At 36.1% G+C, this 19873-nt stretch overlaps 1 protein-coding gene across 3 annotated transcripts in view; it reads left to right on the plus strand.

The window, feature by feature from the left end:
• Nucleotides 1-19873, plus strand: part of PAWR (pro-apoptotic WT1 regulator) — a 97420-nt gene that overhangs the window by 72664 nt on the left and 4883 nt on the right. Inside the window, exon 6 of one of the 3 annotated variants that reach the window (XR_007905922.1) lies at nt 2999-13937. Coding sequence is in view for 2 of the 3 variants with exons in the window: in XM_051795725.1 (XP_051651685.1) it covers nt 2999-3085 (87 nt within the window). In the remaining variant the exon portion in view is untranslated. Of the gene's footprint in view, nt 1-2998; nt 19705-19873 lie in introns of those variants that run through there. The other 2 variants (XM_051795725.1, XM_051795726.1) reach the window with 2 other exon arrangements.

Below are 19873 nucleotides of genomic sequence, written 5' to 3' on the forward strand. Positions count from 1 at the left end.
GAGATCTACAAAGCCATCTCATTGATGCTTTCTTGGTAGATACTTTTAAACGCAGAAGAGGATGGAATTTTTTTTTCTCCCCGAGATCAGCATTCTTCATAGCTTTAACACTGTCTGTTTGCTTCATTGAGTGCAAGTTATTTATGTCCATGTCTCTTGGGCTTTTCTTAATGATCAAAAAGCTACCTTTTGACTTTGTGACCAGCATAATTTGTCTTTTCTAAAAAGTTTGAACCCGTGTCTCAAGTGATGCTTCCATGAAAACAGATTCAGCTTTACTTTCTTGTTTATTAACTCTTGGATTTATGTTTTCTTCTATATTGGCTGTCCATGTGGATTTAGAAAGAGAAAAGCTGTAGAAATACTACATCATTCTGATGATAGAAAGTTATGGAAGTTAATAGGACAGTTATATTTGCTTCAGGTTTATTACCATAACTGAGAACACAAGAGCCAGTACTTGGACATCCATATGTTCTTTGTGGAGTGTAGGTCTGTAGACCTAGCACTAGGTTTGGATGCTTTGCATGGAAGAACAGTTGTGATCTTCAGCCTTCTGTTCAGATAGAAGGATGTTCTGAGGACTAAACTTACCTTAGGGAGCTTATGCAGAGATCTTTTTAAAACATTTTGCTCGTAGGCAACCTAAATAGAGGTGTCTAAATTTGAACATCTACATGTTCATGGTATTTCTCCAGCTTTTCTGTTCATCAAAATATATGGTTATTGCATGTTGAGATGCATGGGTATGGAAAGAATTTCATGTCAAAGACTCTAAATAACTTCTTAAAAAGCCATTTTACTGCATAGCTTTCTGACTGCTCAGTCCATATTAAAGAAATGCTCTTTCTACAAGTTTCAGTCAGTTGATGACCATGGATGAATCCTTGATTGTCTAAGACCTTGTGTTGCAACTGAAAAACTGTTTTTCCAAGAATCCTGAGCTGCATTTATATTGAGGAACAGAAAAGGCCATAAATGGCATTCCCTCATTCCATTCCATTAGACATTAGACATTAAAAGTATGTCTGCCATGTTCTTTGTAAGAAAGGGGTAATTGCTTCATTAAAACTTTAAATGTCTGAAGGGAAAGGCATCTCAAACTATTTAAATATTTGTAGGCAAAGTTCAACTGTTGCCTAGTTTACACTTAGTCATCTCTGACCTCAGTAAGATGTCATTGTAGTTAAAAGTGCGTTTGGAGAGGGCCTGTCAATGAGGATTTACAGTGCAGTTAGTGTCAGTTGTATAGTTATTGGTTCTTTTGGTATGTGAAGTCCAAACTTTCCTGCTATTGCATCTTTTTTTGCTAATAAGCATAAATTAGTGGTGTGATTTTGAATAAGAAACTTTAAACTTCAAAGTGGCAAAATCCCCTACATCTCTCAGCCCATTGTTTCTGTAGATATTTAAACTGCAACAGTTATTTTTCCTGGCTCATATTCAAGAGTCTCTTACTTGTAGTAATCTTTGGAATGTTATTTTTGCAGCATAAGCATTTCACAAACTTGTAATATTTTTTTTTTTGAGTTAGTTGCGGTATTTTAAACAGAGGGTCTTTAGGTAAGCTTTAATTGAGGTATCCAATGGCTGGGTTAACAAGTTCAAATAAAGTATTCTGTATATTAAACTAAAAAACCAAACCGAAACAAAACACACATTTTATTGAAAATATAAAGTGTGTTTCTTTATATTAAACTGTATTTATAGCATCAAAACTTTGCATATTTTGTTGTTTAAGCCACTTGTATCTGTTATGTTGGAGTGGTCAAATGCTTTTCCTGGAAGTCATTCCTACTGTGACGCAGCATTACTTCTGTGAAGCAAAGAGGAATTTCTGCTAGTGATTTCTTGATTCTGCATTAGAAAAACAGTAAAGTCATTGCAGAGGTATTGTGGTATGGATTTTGGCTTCACAAACTGAAGAGGCTTTTAAAAATGATTATACCAATTAAACACATCATCTCTAGCGTACACTTCTGGAGTGACCTCACTAAAAAGAAATAAGAAACTGGGCTTCATATGTCAAATGCTACTTAACAACTTAAAGACATGAGAAAGAAAATCTTTTACTACTTAAAGGAACAGGAGAGTTTTGCAGACTTGAATCAAGAGACATTAAGATTTCCAATGAGAATTCTGGTTCTTTTTCCTTTGCCTATCATTAATTTTTCTCCTTAGAGTGCTGTTCTTGATACCACTTTTCTGTTTTTCTTTCTTTGTTTTGTTCATGTTGTGTTTCTTCCATGTGTTTTTTTTATAGAGTAAAACTACTTTTGCTCAAGTAATACTTGCATTAAGCAGCCATTTTCACTGGTTTTCAGTTTAAAGGCTTGAAAAGACTTGGTAGGAAGTGAAGAAGTAAAATGGGAACTGGATAAAAATGGTAATTTGTGGAAAAGAGGCAAACATTTGGGGTGAAAGTAATCTGTTTAGAGCGCTCATTATTATTGTGTGTGCTGTTGGGTCTTTCAGCAGTTTAGACAGAAGTTACAGAATCCATTTTAATTTTTTTCACAGAAAACAAAAAATGGACAGGCAGATCTGTTTCTGAAAATATTGTTAGTTAATTTAAAACACAAAGCAGATCTTGCAGTAATAACCAGTGATGTGTATATGTGAGTGGGATAATTGCAGACAAGCACAGTCTGGGAGAGCAGAGGCAATATCTGAGTAATGCTCTCTCTGTATATGCCAGAAAAATAATCACACCCATCCTATTTTGGTTTCTTTATTCATTATTTCCTGCTGTAACTTTAGTCTGAATGTATTTCTATTTAAAGGTGCTTGTATGTGGGAATATAATATTAATATTTGTAATTACAGTAACACTTGGAAACTGGCCGGTTTTAACAGTTGTAAGGGTACCTACTGTGACACTAATTCTTCCCTACCCCATCTTCTTCATGTCAGAGCTAGGATGCTAAATTCCTACTGTTACTAATTGAGAGTTTGTTTATGTTCTGGGAAATGTTTATTCTTCTTTTTTTTTGCACAGGACCTAGATGATATAGAAGATGAAAATGAACAGTTGAAACAAGAAAATAAAACCCTCTTAAAAGTTGTTGGACAGCTGACAAGGTAGAAGATTCAGACCTCAATGAGGAAAGATTTAAAAACTACTGAGTGAACATTAAGGTCAATGTAGTAATACTTCCTGTGTGTTGCAGTATGTTATAACTGTTTGTATATTTATTGTTAGGAAACCAGATGAATGTTTATTTTCATAGTACTTGTTCAATGAAATGACATAAAATTTGGGGTATATTTTTAGCTTTCTTTTCACATAAGCATAATTAAACTTTTTGATGTATTTCAAAATATTAAGTTCAAAAATATTTGGGTTTTGTATCTTCAGATTACATCTGCATAAATTGCAATAATTTAAGATTCATAGCACCAAGATCACTTTCAATCCATGTGGGTGTATATTTTATAAATGAATGGAAGCAATACATATAAACTTTGTTTACAGAGATCCAAAATATATATTTTGGGAAAAGCTTCCTTTTTTGTTTAAACAACTGTAAAGTGGATGCCTTATTACTGATGTATAACATTTTGCAGTTTGATGACTTGCTCTAGAACTCTTGTATGTTGAAGTTTTTTTTACTGTATCTGAAAGATTGACAGTAGTAGAGAGTAGCAATTTTTTTTCTGTGTTTAACAGTATTCTGTCAGGAGGGGAAGGTTTTATTGAAAAAAAAAAAAAGCAAACACAGAACACCAAAAAGCCAAATAAATCACCTCTGGTATCAGCATTAATAAGTTCTTAGAATCATATTGAAGTTGTGCACTGCAGTTTATTTTATAGCTTTTGCTTTAGCAATGAAATGCAAGTTTGCAGTCAGACAGTTTGTTTGCTGTGTTGAGAATTTAGACAAAGCCTGGAGCTTTCATTTTAGCAGGCACTTTTGCAATACTCTCCTGCTTAAAGCTGACATCTTAAAATTTGTAGTGATCATAACCAATATGAGTTTTTTGATTTTTTTTTTTTAAGCTGAGTGAAAATTTTTGTACATAACAAAAGTAGAGGGGCATACTAGTGATTCATGCCTTTCTGAAACATCAAATGGTATAAAGACCCCCTTTTTATCCTTGATTTTAAATGAACAAGGTGTTTAAAAAGTATCTGGTTAGATGTTACAATCCGGTTATGACTGTACTTATTCTTCTATAACATGATAACAGACAAAATTTTCATTAGACTTTAACCACAGACCTCAATTAACAACTCTCTTCTTAAAATTTTTGTTAGACTGAAATTTTTTTTGTACTTTGTCATCTTAATACAGCGTATTTTTCATTCTGGATCAGATTAAATGTACATGTCCTTCGAGTCAGGACACTAGAAATAAAAATATTTCAGAGTCCAGTCTTTTTCTTACAGTACTGAAGTTTGGTGTCAGAAAGTTGCATGAATATAGTTTTTGTCACCTTAAAACTTAAAGGCAATGTTAAAATATAACAATATAGCAATATTGTTATATTTTTATATATATAATATATATAACAATCACCTTTTCAGATTTGCCAGTTGTTTTCATATTGTGTATTTAATGACTGTTTCTTAAATTTAAAATCCAGCTATTACACCTTGGATTGTTTTGGATATAGGATAGGTTATTTTGCATTTGTGCATTCTGATGAGAAAGAACTTTTCAAAGCTTTAAAATATTTTTCAAGACACGTATAGTCCAGGATGCCTCGATGTTTTCCTTCACAGTAGATGAGATCCCATGGGACATCATTTGAAACCTTTACTCAGGCAGTTAAATGGTGTGAGGGTTTGTATAGGCCCTAGAATATACACTAATGAGTATTGTTTGTAATATTACTGAAACAGTAAGAAGTCCCTCAATTTAAGTTTCATGACATTGAAAATTTCAAGTAATAAAAAAGTCAGTTGAGATGTATGCCTTTTGAATAAATATGAAACTTTCTCTGGAAGAACATCTGATTTCCTTCTCTGTTTACTAGGTAGGAAATACACACACTGATGTACAGCATAGGGTGTCAAACATATTGAAGCAACATTTAGGTTTTACTGCAGAACACACAGATAGCAATATGAAGTTGTAAATGAGATATTTCCTGAACTGTGTTTCATATACATTTTAAAGCAAAGAAAAATAACAACAAAACATAAACAAGAGTTACTTGTCTTCATATTATCTTGGTTTGCATGTGTGTTGACTAAAAATTAGCAACAGTAATGCCAAAATTAGAATTATTTATTTTACGTTGCACATACAACTGACAGAAGTATTTGGCAGAAATGCTTCTGATACCCTGCCTTGAAGAGACACTAGCAAGAGAAGTCTGCAAATATTTGAAACCAGTATAATTCTCTGGCAGGACATGTGAACAAAACCATTGTGAACTCACACATCAAGTGCCTCGGGACCTTATTATTGCTGTGTGTTATTATACAAGTCTAAAACTCTTCATTGTTTTAAAAGTTCCCACAAATTGCATTGTGAAGCATAACACTTCTGCTGACAGTTTGGAAGATTTAGAGGGCTTTTTTTGGAAGAAAGTGTGTCAATAACAATTCATTATCACTCTTGTGAGAAATTTAGTAGATTCTAGGAAAAACTATGTATTATATAGAATGTTAGTGATTGTCTAGTTGCTACTTGCCATTGTCCTTTTATTTCAGTAGGGTACCTTTAGAGTCAAGCTCAAACATAGGATATGTTTTTATCCCAGGTGATTTAAAGGTGTTAAGTTAGTACCTTACTAGCAATTCACTAACCCATGGCCAGTCCAACATCTCCATTGTTCTCAATTCTGTGATTTAAAAGCAGAGAGACTGATGGAAGTGGGAACCCGTGTCTCTTGGGAAGGTTATATGATTCCTGAATGACTCTGGTATTAACATACCTAGGCCAAGTTAATTTACTAGGGGTCTTCTTTTGGTGGGTGAGGGGAGGAGGATGTTACTATGCAATGTTAAGTGAATGGGTAAGTCCTCTGGAGATTTCTGAACTTTCATGCCTTAAAATTCATGCCAAACTGCTTAGGTCAACCATGTGTGTTTCTGGGTAACCAGAGTCATCTAGGAAATCTAAACAGGAAAGTACTCTCATTGACTAAAGCAAATAAGAGAAAATTATTTTCATGATACTTTACTATGAACATCACATAATTCCTATTTTGATAATGCACAATGGTGGTTCTGTTATGGTCATATACTGTAGTACAGAAAAACAGAACTACATGCAGCACTGAAGGTTAAAATTGTCCAGAAATATTTTTATCATTGATAATGTGCACTAATGGTTGAGGGATTTATTCCCTAAAACAGCATTTCAACCATATTTAGAAACTGGTGAATTTTATAATGAAATTAAAATGTCTCTCTCTTCATTTTTCAAATAATATCAAGTGTTTCTTGATATGTATATTAACTGAAAGTTAATATACAGTCTATATTTACAATTGAGTGTTTTTTCTGTCTTTAAAGCAAAACTTTGCATGGTTAATTGCCAGATTTGCATTGACACAATTGGAGATTAATTCTGTTGTATATTGGCTCTGACTTTAAACAGTAGAATGAGAAAAGAGGATAACAAGAAATAAATCAGTGACTTCCAAAGTGGGAAGTACAACCTAATTAAGGAATTTTTTTTTATTATCCAACTGTACTGAGAATTAGCTGTGGAAAAATTTGTGACTGGCATAAGCACTACAAAAGATATAGCAGGTTTTGTATGTCAAAAACAACTGATAAACCTACATCAAAGCTCTTTTCAACTTGTATCATATCATTACACCTTGGAAACCTGCAGCCTTAAAGGACACCAAAAGTAGTATTGGAGATCAAATTACTTATTAACATTTTACTAGGAGAGCAGAGTTACATGCCTCCAGACATTTTATGGTTTTCTGTATGTTCTGTATGGCTATTTTCAGCTTGAATTGCAACAAATCAATATTAGTAGCCAAAATAAAGGTAATTAATTACTGGAAAACAAATACCCAATTAATAAATAAGGATACCATTACTGAGTGTTAGTATTTCTCGGACTGCAGACCTCTTATGAAGATGTCGGTTGAGTCTCTTCATGTGCGTCAGTATTAACAATCATAAACATCTGATGTTTTTAATAAGAAACAACTGTTTTAGTTGGAGAAATTGCCACTGCAATCCATGACTTCGTTTTTAAGTACTTGTAGCTGCTGAGACTAGGGAGGTGAGGATTATACTTAAAAATTTTGTTTAAAGGGAAACAAATTAGTTCTGGATCTTGTAATTTAACTTGACCTAGAAGTTCACTACGGATCTGTTCCATGACAGTCTGTCTGGCGTAAGTCAATACCTGTGAGAGGTATTGACACCAGCAATTTTAGAAGCATTTCTACTTCTGTTATTAAGCATTTCTTTAGGACTACTTAAATATATCCAGGAAAAAATAAGCATTGGTGTGTATATAACTGATGATCTTCCAATTATGTTGACTTATTGCAGCAAATCTCTGTCAACTGTTTCTCCTTGAACTGTAGCAGATGTTTATTACCTTGTTAATTTAATCTTTTTGCTTTTATTTCTGTATTTCTAATGTAACTGTTCTTGTTCAGGGCTAGTTGTGATTTTTTCTATTCTGGAAGACTTGTGATAGTTGAGTTTTCCTCTGATAATAGTCTCGCAGTGCGGAGTAATTTAAAAAAAAATCTTCGTTTTGTGCATTTAGAAAGTTTAAGCATAATTAAACTATAAATAACTGAATATCCATTTAAGTTTTGAGCATTGACTAACTGTGGTGATACTTGTGGTATCAAATTAAAAATGATGTTGAGATTCTTAGTATTGCAGGTAAAAGATACATGTTTAATAATAAAGCGTGTGTGCCTTTTTCCAAATAAAACAAAATCCTTTTTAATCCAGTCTGACTACTTATTGTCTTTCAAGGAGAATTAATACTGTCTGTCTAAAATTCTGACTGGATTTGTCACCCATACTGGGAAGCTCCCAACCTGAACTGCTAGAATTAGTTTACGTTCACATTTGAGTTTTCAAGTGCGAATGTGTTTGCAGACACATGAGAGTAATCTGTATATTTGCACTGTACTAATTGTCTGCTTCAGGAATGTAGTGAGTATCCTTCCATCTGTTAGATGGAAATGATCCTTTCCCCTACTTCGTAGTAGAAGTATAACCCTTCCCAGGAAAAGGAAGGATGCTACAGTGCAATTTCTGCACAAATGAAGTGAATTGATTTAACTTGATTTAACTTCTGAAAGTTCTGTATAAATACATGTTCTCTTCTCCTGCACAAGCAGAATCATTAAAGACAACATCCTTTTCATTCGTATCTGCAGACTGCACATAAAGAGGACAAGTGAATAATCGGTAAACATCAGAGATAACTACTATATATATCACAGTTCATCCTGAAGTTTATAATGTTGTTGTTTTAGAACAACTTGAAACATGAATACCACAAGCAACCATGCGTTCAACACCATGGTTACTTTATGGATAAGACATTATGAGCATTTTCACTTAGTAAATTTAAAATATTAGGTGAATTTCATTTAAATTCAGTTGACTTCCTTTATGAAATCACAGTGGCTTTTAGATTTCGCTTTAAAATACAAAAGTATGTCCTTTCTCAGTTTTTGGCTTTGGCATTTTAGATTTCTCAGTCTTGCTGGGAAATTTTAGCTCCAAGTGCACGTGTCTGTTCTGTGCTCTTCCTTTAGTCATTGGATTTGCCATACAGTAGCTACCTGATCTTAGCACTTGCTATGTTTTCCTGTGGATGTTCTAATTTTTCTCTTGCAACTCATCTCTTTCTTTTTTTGTGATTTTGGTGTCTTCTTCTTTCCCTTATTCTTCTAGAAACCTAAAGTGGTATCTGTAAAGTGTAACAATGTCCATAAATCTACTTGCTAGATACTTCTCCTTTCTTAAACAGACCCCAAATATTTATGTGAAAAAATTTTCTCATGCAGTGAAGAATTACACTGAGAAACATTCTGCTGCTGGAAGTTGCTTTGGGACACCAAGAGCTTACCAGGGGTTTGAGAGGGATTGAATATTGACAGGATATTGAGACAATCCGATGCACTTGTTGTACCATAAAAAACTCTGTTAGTCTCCAACTGTTAAAAGTGAAACCTTGTAGGAATATCACGTGTAAGAGTAATGCTGATGTATGGAAAGCATTCGGACAGGAGCCAGCAACAGGATACACATCCTTCTGATGTGTATCTAATAGTCCCAAAATAGCACAATTCTCTATGGAGGTCTAGTAGATTTGCACCTAAATCTCCAGGTTTATAGCTGGGAGCTTCCTGTCTGGCAGCTGGCACCCCTTCACTTGTGCAAACTGATGCCTACATTTCTCTTGGCATTCCTTGAGCAGGAAGGTCTAATTCAATAGCCATAGTCTCATACTGGTATCTCAGGAGGGATTTCTGTTTAAGCAAAATTGACCTGCAATTTCTGGATCCACGCAAGACATTTGAAGTAGTATTGTGCATTTGACATATTTTATAATTGATTAGGAAATGGGTGACATCTTTTATACCGCATAAAAAGAGAATGTTTTATTTTCTTAAGCAATGTCAAGTCCCCCAGGCCTTTTCTTAAAGTGAAAGTTGCTGCCTCCAGAAGACTTTTTTCAACACCTTTAAATTGGTTTCATTTTATAGTCTGACAAGGGTCCTCACCTCAGCAAACACAAAACGTCCAGGCCGTCTTTTTACAAGCACTGGAAGTTAAAATGTCTTTGGAAGAGTTCTAGGAGCAGATTGGAACGTTAAGCACTTAAAAAGAAGACTGTAAGTCCTTGTTTTCTTTTGGACTTTGAGAAGCCTGGTCTAGTGGAAGGCATCCCTTTGCATGACAAGGGAGAGTGGAACTAGATAACCTTTAAGGTTCCTTCTAACTCAAACCATTCTGTTATTCTTCATTGAAGAAAATCTGGCTAAAAAGACAACACCCAGGAGTGTTTCGGAGTGACTGCCTTGGTAGTCATTGATGGGCTTCTTAGGGAACACAATTGTCACTGCAGGCTGAAGTACTGCAAGTATAGCCAAGAATAGCAGCAAAGTTGTAGAAATGTCTTACTTGCATTTTCTAGTAGTTTGGGCCAAATGGTGTAAAACATGGTTAGTAATTAGTGATGGGATTATAGTGGATGTTGCTAATGAAGGAGTAGGAAAAGTTTTACTTTTTTTATCTGTGTTTTAGACTTCTGTTAAGAAGTGATTATAATTGTTGAGAGGTTGAACAGTGAACTTTGGCAATAATTGTGTGTAAGTTTTAGAAAGAAACTTTGAGGTAAGAAGTGCCATCTTTGGTATCTTTGATGCCTTTGAGTCTTCGGTATTGTTTTGTGGTAAAGCTCTGTTACAGATAACAAAAGATAAAAGCCTTATCTGTACTGCAGAGATAATCCAAGTCTACAGTGATTTTTAATCAATATACTATAAATGTTAAAGAATATTAAATAACATAGGAATCAAACTTTGTTTTCAGATCTAGAATTTCTTTAATAAGGGAGGCAATGAAAACGTATACATATTTTCTGGTAAACAGAAATGCTGTTGAAAATGAAGAGGTTTTATGATTGATTGTCTCATTTTGACCTCTTTAGGTGTTACGGCTAATAAAACCCGTGCTTTCTGAAATAGCAAAAGGACGCACTTAAAATGTGGCAGCAGCAAAAATGAGAACTTAATCTCCTCTTCGTATTTTAGAATGGGAACTCAAGCAATTTTTATAGGTTTACCTGAAGATATTTAGGTATTACAGGCTCATTCAACAAGCTATTGCATAATCTCATACAACAAAGTAAATTAACTATTGCCCTTCTTTTGTATCAAAGTATTTTCTAAGAACCCTATAGCAAAGTTTAAAAGTAAAGCAATGTTTTTCTCTTACACCAGATTATATTTTAGAAATCTGGAACTTGATAATTGGCATCTTGACACTTTCTCCATTAGTATTTATCTCTGGAAATCAAATTTTGTAGACCGATAGTCTGTGGAATGAAATCTTTGTTTTTCTCTCAGAATTATTATTCTCTGCTTTTGCCTGAAGGCTCGTTATAACAATGATGTATTTTAGAAAGTTTAAAATTTTGATTGCAACAATGTATGTGTGTTTACAGCCAGCTACCAAATATATTTAATGGGTGGGGATAATAAAACTACTGAAGCTTTGCAAGTTGAAACTCTCTAGAAATAACTCTCATATTTTTCTCTGAAGCAATTATAGAGGAAATGCTAATTGTTCCCAGATGAATCTCTCAGGATTTAGCTGCTTCTGCTCACTATGGTTTGTAATAAAATATCACTTAAACTCCCCTGTAATTGTGTTGCTTTGGATTTGTATGATAAGCAATGTTGAAAAATGACCGGTCACTTTCAATTTTCACTCTCAAGATTCTAGGATTCATAAAGATGCTTTAAAGCAGAGAGAAAATAAGGAGAAAACATTGAGACTGTGCAGTACTGAATACTAGGGAGAGGAAATTGGTGTGTAAAGATGAAGAAAATCTAGGTTTTCTCCAGCATTTTTTTCACATAGTTTTCAACAAGGAAAGGATGACAAACTGGGTATTTTATAAGGATCTGAAAGTGATTCCAGTTATCATTGCAGTGTTTTTAGGAGAAAAACATAATCTCCAGCTTTTCATTTGCTCACCTTTGCACAAATACTTAAAAAGGAGATGAATATGACTTTCTAGCCTTGAAAAAAATGCAAATAACTATCTAAACCCAGACTTTTGATCATATCTTTCCTAGACTATGCTAGGCTGTAGATGAGTGGGCAGAAATGTTGGACATTGCTTTTCAAATATTTCATAATTTGTAAACTGTTCCTGCCAATAACTTATTCCAGCGGTAGAAGAAAGTAGATTGCTCTTTGGGGTTTGTAGTAAGAAGTGGAAATGTTCACTGATTCAAAGGGAGCAGTGACTGGCAGGTGTTCATAGGGCTGCCTCTGTAACACCGAGCAACACACCCTTCTGAAGCTTGTTAAGGGATCCACCTTTAAGGTGGTAAATTGACCCCAGATGAGTGGTCAAAGTATTCAAAGTAGAAACTAACTCCTGCATCCAAAAGTATATTATTGAAATGGATGAATAAAGCTGGATGTCTTTGGTCTGTCTATTTTATAGGTAAGCAAAGGTGTTTTACTTTGGTGCGTCTAATGTATAGGTAAATAAAGACTCTAGCTTTTCAATTCTGTCATTTAACTATCTTTTTTTTCTTCAACACAACTGAATTATTGTTTGTGATACTTTAAACAAAGACAAGTATATCTCATTTGTCTACTTGAGGGTTCTACAGTAGAAGACTGCAATTGTCCTTTTTCTTGGTTTAATTTTCTTCTGTTATCTTTTGCCTTATTGATACCTCTTGAGATTTTCAGCTGAAATGTAGTTCAGTTTACATTCTAAATCTAAGGAAGGTTATCCTAGCAGATTACTATTTACCTCTGCAGTTGGAGTGTTCTATGTATTTTATTCATTTTTTAATACCGTGGAGGCAAACCCACTTAACTGAAGGGTTCAGGAAATGACTGTAATGATGGTGCCAATACCCATTATTTAACAATGGGTTAATACTCTTTTTCTGGCACTGTGCTGCAGTCAGAGCTGTGTGATTACGGAAAGTAAACAACTGAAGTACCTATGCAAGGAGCAAGAGGTATAGGTAAGCACTTTCTGTTTGGTTTTTTCCTCTCTCAGGCCATGCTGTCCACTAAGCTGCTGCAGCTAGACAGCTGAACCAGCATATTTCAGGGTAGTATCATTAACTGAGTGCTGATATGAAAACCCACTGGACAGAATGAATCAGCTTCCATTTATTTGCAAATTGGCAAAATGTCATGTTCTTCTTCTGCTCTTCCTCTATGAAACTTATACCTGTCTTTCTCACTACTCTTTTGCAAATAATGGTGTGTTCTGATATTCAGAAATAGGAAGGTTTTAAAGCAAGTCACCGATGGATTTGTCAACCGCCTTCTTCGGCAGCAAGACAGTGAAACACAGGATGCAGTTTACTAGGCATTGGGAGAATTTTCCTCCTTGTAATCTGGCAAAGTGCCATATCTTCTCACCAAAGAGATTGAAACAAAACATATTTTTTTCTCATCATTATGCAAGAATTAGTAACCTGTTTTGGGATCTTGGCAAGTGTTTCTGTGGATTTTAATGGACTTCAGTAATCTCTTAAGAAATAATTAAATCACTTTGAATAAAACATCCAAATCTGAAATCATAGGAGGAACTTTTCCCCCCAGCGTTATGTTACATTATTTAGTTTGTTATGCATTCTTGGCACTTGTAAGAAGAGATGACATGGCATAATAAAGAATATTTCTTTTGGTACTTAAGAAATGAGATCTCTATAGAATACTGTCCCTGTGAGCATAGAATTTAACTAAATATTTGGCCTTTTTCCAAAATAGAAAAGGGAAACACTTTTATTTAGCACAAGTTCTGAAAGAGTTGTGTTCTGCCTGGTGGGTTGCAAAGACTGAACACGTGTGATGCTACACTTCTTACTAACACAGCTCTAGGATCCGAGGCCCAGATGGAAAGCTGCAAGGCCAAGGAAGGCAAGGCTCTGCTTCAAATTTGGTGTCATGGGGGAAATGACTGACTCTGTTAGTCTTTTCTCCTTCCTCCAACTACGTGTTTTATGAAGCTTGACTTCACTGGAGGTTTGCTGCACTATTTTTTGTTTGTGCGTCACAGCGAGAATTTAGGGTGTGTCAGAATGCAAGCAAAGGTCAGGCTGGATGGCAGGTGGTGCTGGTAAGTATGCCTGCAAGGCGTATGTTTGTGTGAGATCATGATATGTGTCTTGGGAGGGGAAAAGACAATGTTCTTTTGTTGATATGTTGACATGAAATAGTTACCACAGTAGCTAGGCTGTGCTGAACCTGTGGAAAATGGTATTATTCAAAGGTAAGTCCTCATGCATATTGATTCTGTTTTACCTTTTTGGTTTTTTTAGTGCAATAGAGAGCAATAACTATGGGGTGCAGAGGAAGTAGAAAGGGACAGAAGAGAGGTCAGAGTGTAAAAGAGCAGGACACTGCAAAAAGGCTTTAAAACAAAATGGGCACAGTAAGTCAAATGCGAGAGGAAGGTGGCTGGAATCCTCTTGCCAGCAGACAGCCTGTCCCAGCACTCAGCAAAATAATAGCAGTCAACCAGAAAGGCATCCAGTCAACTCGGAAAGGCATCCAGACTGTGGGCTGTGAAAGGTGAGAGCTGTGAGGTTCTTCCTTTTTAGGCAGATAAGTTTTAAAAGCTACTGCTTTTGTCAGTTTTCAGCTGACAAAAAAATATATATACTGTTATTAAGCCTATATGATCTTTGGGAAACATCACAGGAAAAGGCTTAAAACTTGCTATGTATTTTCAGATACATTTTGAAGGTGTATTTGACATATATAGTTTTTACAGCTGTCTCAGTGATATGCAAGAAAAAGAAAGTATGCGTAGGCAATGAAGGTGGCTCAGAAGAAGCAGTAGCAACTTCAGAGCAAGAGCTGTCTGTGTGTCTGTGTGCATTGTGTGCTCTGAAAGGCCTTTTCTTGAGTAGCCATGTGGGTGAGTCTCAGCAAGAGACAGCAAGGTTGGTTCAGTGAAGCGTCAAAAATTCTGGGAGTTTGCAAACTCTGCAAGAACCAGACAGAATTTAGAAGTTCATGAAGAGATACCAGAGTGGCTGTGATGGGACTTCCTTCATGAGGAAAGGAGGAATTTGGCAACGAGCAGCAGTAGTAAGGACAGAGCACTGTGAACCCTACATACCAGTGTCACTGGCAGTAATAACCTGTTCCTTTGAATCATAGCAAAATAAGAAACTAATGAATGGCACAGAATGATCTTAGCATGGAGTGGTTTCTGTGCTCAGTGTAAAAAAACAAACAAACAAACAAAACCTGAACACCTGGGCAATATCCTTTGAAAAGATCCTTTAAAATGAAAGAGAAATGCCATTGTGACACTCATAGCACCAGGTGTGTTTGAAGGAAGTGGAGCTTACCTTTCTCATCTCTGGTCTGATGAAGGATTTTGATTTTATTTAATAGAGACTTTTTTTTTCATATAAAGGGGATAGACCTGCTAGTGTAAGTTTTTACACAAGAACTCCTCAACTCAGGAATTTTCTGTGGTTTTTAACTCATGTTTAGTATTCAAGAGAACTAATGTTTTAGCTATCTAGATATGATAAACACTTCTCATTCCTTCCCCTTTCAATTAGTGTAAGATGGTAGAGAAAGGATTTGAACTAGTTCTTAGAAGGGGAGAGGTGGATTTGGTGGTCATTACTAAGATTATAGTTTAATGGGATTTGGTATTATTGGAGAGCTGGATATTTTGGAAAACATGCCCATACTTTGGATGGCCATTCTGGAACCTGTTTTTAATATATTCAAAAATTAGGAGTTAAAACCAGATGCAGCACAAGATTAATTAGTCTTCATGTACTTTCTCTTTTCATCATGTAGTCTTCCTATGAGAGCTGTATGCCAGAAAGCCAGGAAGAGGGCAGTCTCACCACAAGCAATTTCATTTTACAAGAACAAAACCTAATTCCCAAGTTTCTTCACAGATACAATCATGTTAAATAGAGGATCTTTTCAGGATTGCATAACTCATTCTGCAACAATTACTGAAAAACATGGAAAAGCAACAGTAGGAAAGCATTTGTGTTTCTAACTTGTCTCTCTGTAAGGTTTCATTTCCTTTTCTGTTAATCTAATACAGATACAACTATACAATTAATTTTTCTCTTCAGTACAGCTTTTTCTCATTTTCTCATTTGTTGTTTCTCTTCCTGAGTGGAATGAGTGGAGTCGACAGAGCTAGCCAGATTTCTGTAGATCAAGGGCATGTGATTTGTGGCCCATAGTTGGGAAACCACTAGTATTAAGTTGTTCATGAAATATTTTTCAGCAGCATGATGACTATAGAAGGATGTCAGCCTTCAGGAGGGACTAGGCTGGATGCAGTGCTAAGGAGCAGGGGAGAGAAGTCCTATAACTCGCTTGACTACAGGCTGCTTAAATCTCTCAAACTCTAGTTGAAACATTGATCTCCCTGGACATTTAATTATAGATGCTTTCTGATAACTCTTTGCCCTGTTCTCTAACTTACTGTGACAAAAACAGGATCTCTGTCCAGTTTATTGTTAGATTATATACCTGCTGGAACAGGTGATATGAACTTCATTTTGAACCAACATTTCTGTTTTCAGTAGCCTGGTAACTTGTTAGATTGAGATATTTAGATCTCTCAGTCAAGATGTTTCAGTCAGCTGTTTTCTTAGAGGCAACTGCTCCTTGCAGACCTTGCCTGTACCTTCTTTAAGGTGCAGGATGGGGCTGGGGCTGCTAGGACTCTCTGAGCCTCGCTGAAGGCAGAAATAGTGCTGGGCAGCACATAATGATAAATTCATGGAAAGGCTAGGATCAAAGAATTGTAGTGTGGGAAGCAGCCAGCTGGGGAATGAAATCAGAAGCCAGTTCAGCAATCCACTTTTTCAAAAGAAAGCAAATGAGCCAGCTGAGAGCTTACTGAGGGAGCCAAAGCAGAGGCCAAGAAAAGGAAAGGGAGGAAAAGTCGCTGGCAAACTGCTTCCTGCACGTAAGGTCCCAAGCTTTCTTCCCGCTGAGGCTGAAGGGGACACACCTAAATGGAGTTGGTGGTGTGAAAAGCCCTGTCCCTACATGAGGAAAAAGGGATCTAATAGAATACCCTTGTCACTGCTCGTGGTACAAGGTGAGATAACGGGAGCTGTGTAGTGAATGTAAAGGGCCTCTGTACATTGATAAGGGTAAGAGACTAAGGCACCTGATGAGGTCCAAGTGTCCAGCTCTATTTGTAGTGGAAGTTTTCCTTTTGTGTTCTCATTCTGAAAGGGAAAAGAAAGAGTTATTTGGCTGGAGGCCAGGCCATTTCACAAGGCCCGGAGAGACCAAAACATCTTGAATGAAAACTTGTATGTGTTGGCACTAGGTGTTGGAAAGTTACTTGCACACACATTACATATATTGCAGTGTCTCTTGGAATTGCTGTTCAAGATAATTTGTTGTATCTCTCATCTTTATTTTTGCAGTCATAACAGCTACTCTAATTTTTACATCATATATATAGAGCATCTAGAGCAATGTCAAAAGAAAAGATACCAAAACAATAACAATGACCAAAAATTACCCAAACCTAAAGAAGTTAGCAGACTGCTTTTTAATTGAGGAACTTGCAAGTTTTTCTGAGAAGGAAGAGGTGGGACTCGCCTTGTTTTGCCCAGATGATGACTCACATGCCAGTTCAAAGGGGAATAAAAATTAATTGTCTGTCTTTCCTCCTATACAGAACATTTTAATGTAACTTGATTTCACAGAATATATTTTATAAAATAGAAGTTGGACAGTTCTTCCGAGTCCTTAGAGGCAGAGTCCTGAAGATGTGCAAGGACACCGTGCTGCTCTCCCAGCCTCCGAATTCCTTAGGAGCCAGAGTTCAGTTGAAGTCACGTCTCTTGACCAATCTGTTTACTGTCTCCCATTTTCAGCATTCTTCTCTTGACCTTCAGTGGTAGTTTGTGAACTCCATTACAAATTCCAGTGCTGCAGGTCAGTAGGTGGCGTAAAGGTTTTAAGTAATTCCAGGCTGGTTTGTTGTGGGAGCAGATAGGGGTGTGTGATTGAATCATACTCAAGTTAGGTGTGGTTTATCTTGATTTTACTCAATTGAAGTAAAACAAATGATGGGGAAATATCCTAATATAATTGTAATTGTGAGGTATGGACAGTCAGTGCCAAAATTATGGATACAGGAAGCTAAAACATTAATGAAATTGGTGTTGTAGCTGGATCAGTTTTCAACCTTTAAGTGAACAGTGATTTCCAAGATAGTTAGCATACATTTGTAAATAATTTTCATAACTCAGTGGTAAACAGTACCTGTGGCTTATTTCTAAGGCTGTGAACATTTTAAAGACAATCCCTTTTTACTGCACACTTTGTGTTTTTAATGCTGCAGGTAGAGGTCTTCAGATCTACATTCATAAAGAACAGTTGAACCAAAAATCAATTCCACCCCATCCTGCCTTTTGCTGAAGACTGAGACAGCAAAACTTTTCTGTGCTGAGGAACTGAAAAAGGGCAGTGGCTCTTCATTTGAAATCCAGACTGTTCTGTTTCTTGATTCTGTGTGAACTTGAACCATTTGTGGATTGCCAGCTAGAAGGCAAGAGGGTCCTTCCCATCACATGTTCTCAAATCTGTAGGGGAGTAAACCTGTTTCTGCAGCGCCAATTATGATGTAAAATTAAATAAAAAGTGTGACTTGCCATCTGGTATTTGAAAATGGACAGATTATATTTCTTCAGAATGTCTTCACACGACTGGCTGCTGCCTGCCTAGTGCTAGCCACTGGGCAGAAAAGAATCCACACCAGTGTGTTGTTATTGCTCCATTTATGATCCTAGTACTCAGTAAAGACTATGGATGGGTATAAGAAAATAGAAGTCATAAAAATCTACTAGAGTTATAACGTATTGTAGCAAGAACAAAAGGCAAAGAGTAGATAAGCACTATAGTCATAAATTTTAGGTCTACAATATACTGAACTTGGTTCTCTTCTTAGTAATCAATATCTTTTCTTGAGCACCTTGAATGGAATCTGCTGACGTAAAAGCTGCAACAGAAACAGAGTTTGCTCCATGTTTCTTGCATTCTAATGTATTGCATTAAAACCTTTTCAGTCGTTATGGAGTTTGTAATATCTAGTACACGAGTTTTAGCTTCAGGACATTGTTGTAGCACATACCAAAAAGATGCCATGCTTCATCCCAGAGTTGTGGGTGGGTTTGTGTGTGCGTGCCTGGGTATACACAGGCCTGTGTGCAGGTAAGTTGGTTTGAATCTACATTCAGGTCTCAGTGGAGTTGCTCTTCTGAAGTATTAAAAGAACTAGTAAGAGTAAATGAGAAACTTATTTTTACTTTTAATTTTGAGATACAATAACATCAGAAATTTTGGGTTCTACTTCTCCCAAATTTGCATTTCCCCTAAATATGAAGTAATGACACAGTAGTAGCAATGACATCTGTACCTGGCCAGTGCTTTTCAGATGAGTGTTATTTCTGTGGATTTGGCTTCCTCAGACATCTCCCCTGCTGGCCCCCACCCTGCTCATGGTCCATGCCTGACATCTTGTGGTTGCATTTCTGTACTGCACAGTAGCCTGTACGGCAATTATTGAGGAACATTATAGGGCCCCAGAGCTTAACACCCCCCCCCATAACTACTTCTGTGAAATTGTCATACTAAGGTTTTTTTCATAACCATCAGAATCACTGTCATTGCGTTCTGCTTCATCCCCTTATTTATGTGTGCAAAGTCTCACACAAATTCTGTATTTGCAGTTATTCCTCGAGGTTTCCTATGCAGAATTCTTGAGATTGATGACATTAAAAGAAAGGGGGGGAAGGGGCATATTTTTAAAAATAAGTATGAAATAGATAAGATGCATTGTAACTGTATTGTGAAATCCAGTGAACTTCTAAAATGCATTCAGCATCTAACTTGCAGCTTTGGGACTTCTGTCATGTAACAGCAGAGCCTCATAACAGCACAAGCTTTAGACTCTCAAAGATTTAATTTCCTTAAGTAAAGCTTAAAGCTTTTTTGATGCTAGACCACTGCATCTAATATTTCGCAGGAATTTACTGGGCTTCTATGCATATATGCACAAAGCAGTGGGAAGATAGGTATGTGTTTAATTTAAAAGAAGCTGATGGTTTTGTTTACAGAAATTACATTCTAGTCCTTCATCTCCATTCCTCTCTGCATTCCTTTCATTCAGGAACTCAGACTGTTTAC

Source organism: Manacus candei, unplaced genomic scaffold (genome assembly GCF_025592945.1).
Source record: "Manacus candei isolate 608988 ecotype Guabito, Panama unplaced genomic scaffold, ASM2559294v1 h1tg000043l, whole genome shotgun sequence".
NCBI classification, from domain to species: domain Eukaryota; kingdom Metazoa; phylum Chordata; class Aves; order Passeriformes; family Pipridae; genus Manacus; species Manacus candei.